The 7,213-nt window shown below is 36.3% G+C and overlaps 1 protein-coding gene across 3 annotated transcripts; it reads left to right on the plus strand.

Annotated features, from left to right (window-relative positions):
• Positions 1-1,914: 1,914 nt before the first annotated feature.
• Positions 1,915-4,640, plus strand: LOC111584340 (proteasome (prosome, macropain) assembly chaperone 3). Of its 3 annotated transcripts, none has more exons than XM_023293472.3 (3): positions 1,915-2,030; positions 2,975-3,197; positions 4,062-4,640. In XM_023293472.3, the coding sequence occupies exons 1-3, from the start codon at positions 2,002-2,004 to the stop codon at positions 4,212-4,214; spliced, it is 405 nt and encodes a 134-aa protein (XP_023149240.1). In that variant the 5' UTR covers positions 1,915-2,001; the 3' UTR covers positions 4,215-4,640. The 3 variants fall into 3 exon arrangements, with proteins under 3 accessions (XP_023149240.1, XP_023149241.1, XP_054864869.1); XM_023293473.3 differs by having other exon boundaries at positions 1,924-2,083; XM_055008894.1 differs by having other exon boundaries at positions 1,962-2,099.
• Positions 4,641-7,213: the final 2,573 nt, after the last annotated feature.

The raw sequence follows: 7,213 nt of genomic DNA on the forward strand, positions 1-7,213 counted from the left end.
AAAATTTTAATTTATATATCAATTTTTTATGATACATTACAACTGTCAGGACCTACCTCTCCAACCCTAACCCTTCCCCTGGACTTCTATTGGGTTGGTACACCTTTGCTGACATGCAACATGTGTGATCATATAGCTCTGCGGGTTAAGCCACTGACGCATGTAGTAGGTCCTCAACGCTGAGGCCCTGGTTCGATTCCCGCTCGCAACCCCGTGCTGTATGAATTGTTCTCATTCTTATTTCTACCCCATTGTCTGGCTGTCTCTCACTACGCCTATCCATCAATTAACTGCAAAAGACTACAACACTTTTTTACAAATTTCCTGTTTCTTTATTAAATACAATTCTTTAATTTCTTACATCTTTTTTCCCCCCCATACTTTATAAAAGTTTAATTGTCTTAACTTTTTCCCATTTATTTAATTGCTTCTTTTTTATGTATTTTCTTTCTTTAATCTTCTTCTTCTTCTTTCTAGAATTTTACACCAACCTTAAATTTTGGGTCATTTTTTGACATTTTGAAAAGCTATCAACTCAAACAGGGTAACACCGACAGATATGAAATTCAGCCAGGATGTACTCCAGGCATGGGTGATCAAAAGTTATCAAAATGCTCACCTTAAGTCTGAGGGCGTGGCCATGGCGGCCTCGTGAATTCTGATGCTTCGCCATGAAACATCAACTGCTGTGTAACTGCCCTAAACATGCTCCAATCTGCCTCAAACTTTACATGTGTGATCAGAGTCCAGTCCTGATCACATCCATAGGCCGACATGCATTCTCGGTCGCAGCGCCACCTGGTGGACGTGCGCGGATTCGCCGACCAGCAAGGATGCGAGGACCCGTCCAACGCTGCTTGCAGCTTTAATTTTAATTGTTATTACTTGTAGGGCCAATCAAGTGTCACTTGGACAAAGGTACATTTTTATCATGATTTGACTGAATTTTAAAAATGAAAGAAAAATATCCAGTTTCATTCTAAAATATTTATCCAACACTGCAAATTATTTCATGCTCATTCAGCTGAGAAACAAAAGTGTTTTTGCTGATGTATAAATGTGTTAACAGCACTTAATTCATTAAAATCATCTCCTAAGATGTGATTTTTTAGTTGTAAAATTAAATTAACTAAACTTCAGAAAATAAGTTCCATAAACTTAAGAAATAGAGTTGAATATCTTAACAGAAAATCATTATTGACTTGCTTTACTTTCACATTTCTTTGTTATTTACCATTAAGAACTTATAGCACTATATCAGCCAGTAGAATGACAGTGTACAACACTGCTCTCAGTTACACTAAAATCTATAGATCAGGGGATGAATTCAAAACTAACAGTTGTCATTATTAGAACTGTGTACATTACCATGAAAAAATCAACAAACAAAAAAGCCAAACTTAATTTACCATTTAGCAAGTATGTTTTCTCAAAGTATGAAAACAAGATAGTTCTGAGCAGTTTTAACTCTGTAACAATGCATCTTGTGAAGTCAATCTGAGTGAACTTTTAGCTGTTAATTCATTCAACTCGTCCTATTAAATCAGAATGGCTCAAGTTGTCAGTGATCCAATATTGAAAAAAAAATCACATTATAAGTTGAATTAAAAAGAAATTAGCAAAGTCCAGATATTTGCATGCACCACACAAGCAAAGATATGTTGATTTCACTGCCTTTCTGATGTTTTACAGTGGATAAGCTTAGTTTTCAGTTCATGTTTTTGCTTATGAATATCATTATACATGGTCATATAGTCAAAGACAAGTTTGGATTATGTAGCCTATTTGTGAGTTTGTGTTTTTTAACTTGTGATAAGTTAAGAATTTTACAACAAAATCTACATTTTCTTTCTTTCTTTCTTTCTTTCTTTCTTTCTTTCTTTCTTTCTTTCTTTCCACAAACAAACCAGGAAGTTGGGATCGGTGACGTAAACTGCGTCATCACGCAGCCTGCGTCCTCTCAACAAACGAGGCACATTTGTTTCGGTTTGTGGAGGGTTGATGACAGAGCCGCTGAAGTTGCAGAAAGTGTAAGGATTCCATACAGAATAAAGGTTAAACTGTGGACAGACGAGGACACGGGGTGAGGACTTGTGCAGGCACGGAATCAGGAGTTTGTTGTGATTTCAGCTGCTATGTTTACCGCGGGAGCTAACATTAGCTGTGCAGCTAACGCTAGCCTCTCAGCAGCATCAGTTCTGCCATGCTTCTCTGCTAAGACCCTGCTGAAAAGTAACCGAAATAATTGATCTCTGCAGGTGGTATGTGGATTTTTAGAGAAGACGCAATACTTTAGTTTGTCTAGCGTTTGGTCTCCCTACATAGACGCTAACTGTGCATACAGTCTGATAATCTCTTAACTGTGTGTAACTGTGCCTGCTTTGGTAGTAACTGGTGCATTTTAATGATCAAATTGATGTTTCTGTTTCATTGTGTTGTCCACCAACAATCCAAAAGGCAGAGATAATCAATTGAAAATTGCATACACACTAAAACAGCGAATCCTGACAAGCTGAACTGAATATATTGTCGTCAGTAGGATGCAATACACAGCAGACACTTTACTTTTAAATATAAAAGTAAGAGATGGTTTTCATTTGCACTTAAACAAGCCTATATCTATAATATGTTACTGTTCATTGCAACTCAGCATCAAATATATAGAGAGCTGAAACACTTTGTAGATCAATCACAACAGAAGATTAATCTGCTACTATTTTAATCTATGAATAATAGTCAATTTCAAGAAAATAAAGAATAAATAGTAAATGTAAAACTTCAGGTTACGTTTTTTGGACATTTTGTTGACTTATTTTACAATAAAGAATTGGCACATTAAACTGTAATGCAAACACTGATTAGCTATTTTCTTCTTATTCTATTATGTTTACACTGTCACTCTATTACACTCTACTGTAACAACTATTTGTATGTTTTGCCTTCCAAATAATATTTCCTGTGTTTTTCCTCCCAGAGTTATCAACATGGCTGCGCCCATCATCAAATCCAAACAAGCGCAGAAGGAAGTCAATGGAATTCCAACAGAAGTCGTCTGCACGGAGTTCAGTAATTACATATTCGTAGTTCTCACTCAGTACGGCAAAATTGGGACATTGATATCTGTCACACCTGACTCCAGATCTAATGATATCAGTACCCCATCGTTCTCCACTAAAGTGCTGCTGGGCAAAGACGAGGTATGGCTGGACGAAATTGCTTAGATAAATATCGCATCAGTGTGATCTAGACTTGTTCACAGTATGTCAGAACGACTTGTTGCAACACAGGGTAACTCATTTCATGGTGTGAAAGGGCAAATGAGAATGGTTCTGAGCTGCTCTGGTAGATTGTGGAGAAATTAAATGTGTGCAGGCATGGAGTTCAGTGGTCTGTCAAAATTTACACAAGGAAACCTATTTCATCGCTGCATGAGCTTGTCATTTTCTAACAGGAAAACAACACAGGGGATGTGCCATCAATAGAATAATGGATTAATATGAAGTTTGCTTGTGAAGTTGACAAGAGTTTTTGTTTGTTACATAAAAATACAACACTTATATTCTCATTATTCATATATGAAGAATAGCTTTAGAATAAGCGAAGGGAACCAGGATAACTGCACATAGTCCTTATCTCTGTTATTGTCTAGATTACTGGATCGTACAGCTGCCAGATAACATTCTATAGCCACATGAGAGATTTAATTAAAATGGAATCGTCATATTGTAAGAGGTGCAAATGCTGCTTACTTTAGGAGAACTTTGAAAAAAAATGAATTCGTTTTGTTATGATATGCCCCAAACAAATAATGCTCCATGACAGAAAAGGCAAATCAAATTATTTACCACATATGCAGTGGCAAGAGCACATCATTTGATTGGAAAATTTTTCTGAGTGTGACTGGAAAATAAGGTGATTCTTGCAGTCTTTGAAAACATTACTAAAATGATCTGATGTCAACTTTATGCAAAAGCATATTTGTAAATGCTAACAACTGTTGCATGTTGAACAACATTTTTGTGTGTGATAATCTGATGTCCTATTTGTGTTTCTATTTTCAGCCAATGACACATGTCTGTGCCAAAAACCTGGGAATGTTTGTGTCACAAGAAGCTGGCAGCAGGCCCGTCTTACTTGGACTGGCACTGAAGGATTCCTCCATAGATGCAGTAAAACAGATTAAAGAGATCATCAAAAGTTGTCAAGTCTGGTAGGGAGTCATAGAAACGGACTTGAAGCCTGTAGATTTGGTGGAATACTGATCATCTAGATACCCCCGTGTCACATTTTTCCTCTGCTTCTATTTTGACCAAAACCCTTCCCTAAAACTAATCTGTAATTTCAAAATTATAGGCTAGTGCTCCAAGATAGAAGTGTATGGATCCAAATGTAATTCCTTTGACCCTTTTTATTTGTTGAGAAAGTACAAGATGTCTTCTGGAAAACATGCTGGAGACTTCATGTATTTGTAAAGGATTTCCTGCATCCCACCATCCTCTCAAAGACTGAAAAATGTGTGTCCTCGGTTAACACTGTATAAAATATGTATTGGCGATGCAGTTTTTGGTAATGTTTCATACTGCTCATTATTTTTTGTGTTTTAGAATGCAAACATTGAAATAAATTCTTAAAGGACACCATGTATGGGTCACTTCTGAAACCTTTTTTTTTTCTACTTAAAAAAAAATCCAGCTAACCCATCTCTGCCCCAGCGATGGATAGTTTGGGTATAGCATTGAATACAGATTTAAGTATCACAAATAATCCCATCAAACTCTAGGCCGTTCTAGACTTGGAAAAGCCTTTGCTTTATTTAATTTTATCATAGCTCTTTTACACAAGCAACAATACAGTTGAACAGTGAATTAGTCTTTTCAGCACATTTTAGAGCAATATATTGTGTAGTAGCAGTTTTCATCACAGCTCTTTTATCACTCTGAGAGAAAAGGCAGAATTAAAGGTCAGCACTAGTATATGTGTGTGTGTGTGTGTGTGTGTGTGTGTGTGTGTGTGTGTGTCTGTGTTTCAGCTTTGCAGAATGTTGCTGCATATCATCCTCAGAACTTTGTACTTTTGTAAGATTAAATACATTTCCATCATGTATGATTAATTTGGATTTATTTTTCCCAGTGAAATTAAAGATCTGTATTCTGATAAGGGCCTTGGAATGCAAAGCAGATTTAGTTTGTTAATTTTTTCCTAGAGCGTCAAGCGACTGGAGCATAAATTTCAGACTTGTAAAAAACCTTCATTTTCAGTCAATACAAATATTTTCTCAATTAATTAGTTCTGCCTATAAAATAGCAGAAAATACTGAGAGATGTTGCAGATGATGCCCTTTGATGTCCTGTCCTGGATCAGCAATTCAAAACCACCAAATATTCAGATTAATATCAGAGGAAGACGAGCAGAAAACACTTGTCAAGCTGGAAATTTGGACTATATATTTTTTTTTTTTTAAATAATGGCTGACTATGTTCTTACAAACAACTCAGCTCTTATAAGTATACATCTAATGCACAAATACTCCGTAGATCTTTAATACGCTGTTTATGATAGATCCCTGTTACCCACTTAGAGCTTTTGTAATCTGTTATTGTGATATTTTATTTACTTCATTTATTAGATTGCTGAGTTTACAAACTTTCGTGGATTGTTTGCTGTTGTGATAAATATCAATAATATTGTGAAAAAAAAAGAATGGATTAAATACAATAGTTGAATGTCAGTTACGACATTTTATAATGATCCCTGTTACCCACCTGGAGTTTATGTAACCTGTCAGGATGGTGTTTTATTGCTATGCTTGATTTGTTTTATTTGATTCCAGAGTTCAAAATGTTTCCGGTCTTGTTTGCTGTCGTGATAAATATAAGTAGAAAAAAAATATTTAAGAAGGAATGAAAGCAATAGTTGAATGTCAGTTAATACAGACCATGATAATTTCTGTTACCCAATTAGAGTTGATGTAATCTGTCATTATAGTATTTTATTATTATGCTTGATTTGTTTTATTTGATTCCAGAGTTCAAAATCTTTCCTGTCTTGTTTGCTGTTGTGATAAATCTGACTAAAAAAAGTTGGGGGAAAAAAAGCAATCATAAAATGTCAGTGACAGTTGAGGATGAACGCAATCTTTCCGTCATGTGTCAACGTGATGACGACATACGTGGCGCTGAAGCCACGTGACTCCTTCACCTGTGCCCAACCTGTTTATCTCCGCTGCTCCACCGCGTCGCCGCTCAACGAGGCATTCAAACTGTTTCCACTGAGAGTTTGCCATTTTTCGCTTGTTTTTCAGAGTAAACGACACCATCTGTGGCGGCTTTTGGATGTTTTCTTGTCGCTTTTGCTCGACTTTTTTGCTCGCTGACTGTGCGGACTTTGACCTCGGTGAGGCACCTGTCTCAAACAAGGAAGTCTAGCCTGTTGAGTCGGATGAAGTCGACGGGCCGTTTGTAAATGGCATTAAATGGACACTTTGCGTTATTCTGAAAGGTGTCTTTTATTCTTAATGTTTATCCCGTAACGTTGGTTTGTGGACTGTTTGTGTACAGTGTCGTTTAAACGGGATAAAGCTGCTTCCTCTTTCCACTTTACAAGGTGAGCCGCTTGTTGACTGTAAAGATCATTTGAATGATAGTAAGAAAAATATGTCTCTTCCTTTCAATAGAAGAAGCGCTTGTGTGAATTCATTGTTATTATTATAGTTTAGTTTTATTTTTATTTCATTTATTGACAAATGAAAAAAAACAATTCAATACAAAAACAAAAGTTTCTAAACTTCTGAAGGAAAAGGAGCAGAAAGCAGAATAAACTTATGCAATCTGCCCGTTTTAATCAGTCAGTTTACAATGAGCATTAAAAACAAGCAAAAAAAATTACTATGTCTGAGCCTGCACAGCAGCTAAATTTTTTTGTCATTAATTTTATACTGATAATTTTTTTTTTTTTTTTTAATCATTAAACACTGCATTTTTTCTTGTGCATATTAACATCCAGTCGACCGCACAGAAGGAAGTGCTGCTACATTTTCCCTGAATGCCTCCCCCTGACTTCTAATGTTTTCTTTCTGTTTCAGATGAACATTTCTCCGGAAGACATGGATTCATCGGCCGAAAATAATTCCATTGTGCACCTGGCTGCACCAATTCTCCCAGACAAGTCAGACATCTCCAATATGACCATTATCCGGACAAGCAACGGTTTCCAT

This window comes from Amphiprion ocellaris, unplaced genomic scaffold (assembly GCF_022539595.1).
Source record: "Amphiprion ocellaris isolate individual 3 ecotype Okinawa unplaced genomic scaffold, ASM2253959v1 Aocel_unscaffolded8, whole genome shotgun sequence".
Taxonomy (NCBI): domain Eukaryota; kingdom Metazoa; phylum Chordata; class Actinopteri; family Pomacentridae; genus Amphiprion; species Amphiprion ocellaris.

Coding starts and splice junctions, on each gene's coding strand:
- LOC111584340 (XM_023293472.3), top strand. CDS start 2,002: ATGACAGAGCCGCTGAAGTTGCAGAAAGT. Junction 2,031..2,974: donor CCGCTGAAGTTGCAGAAAGT/GTAAGGATTCCA, acceptor TTTTCCTCCCAG/AGTTATCAACATGGCTGCGC. Junction 3,198..4,061: donor TGCTGCTGGGCAAAGACGAG/GTATGGCTGGAC, acceptor TTCTATTTTCAG/CCAATGACACATGTCTGTGC.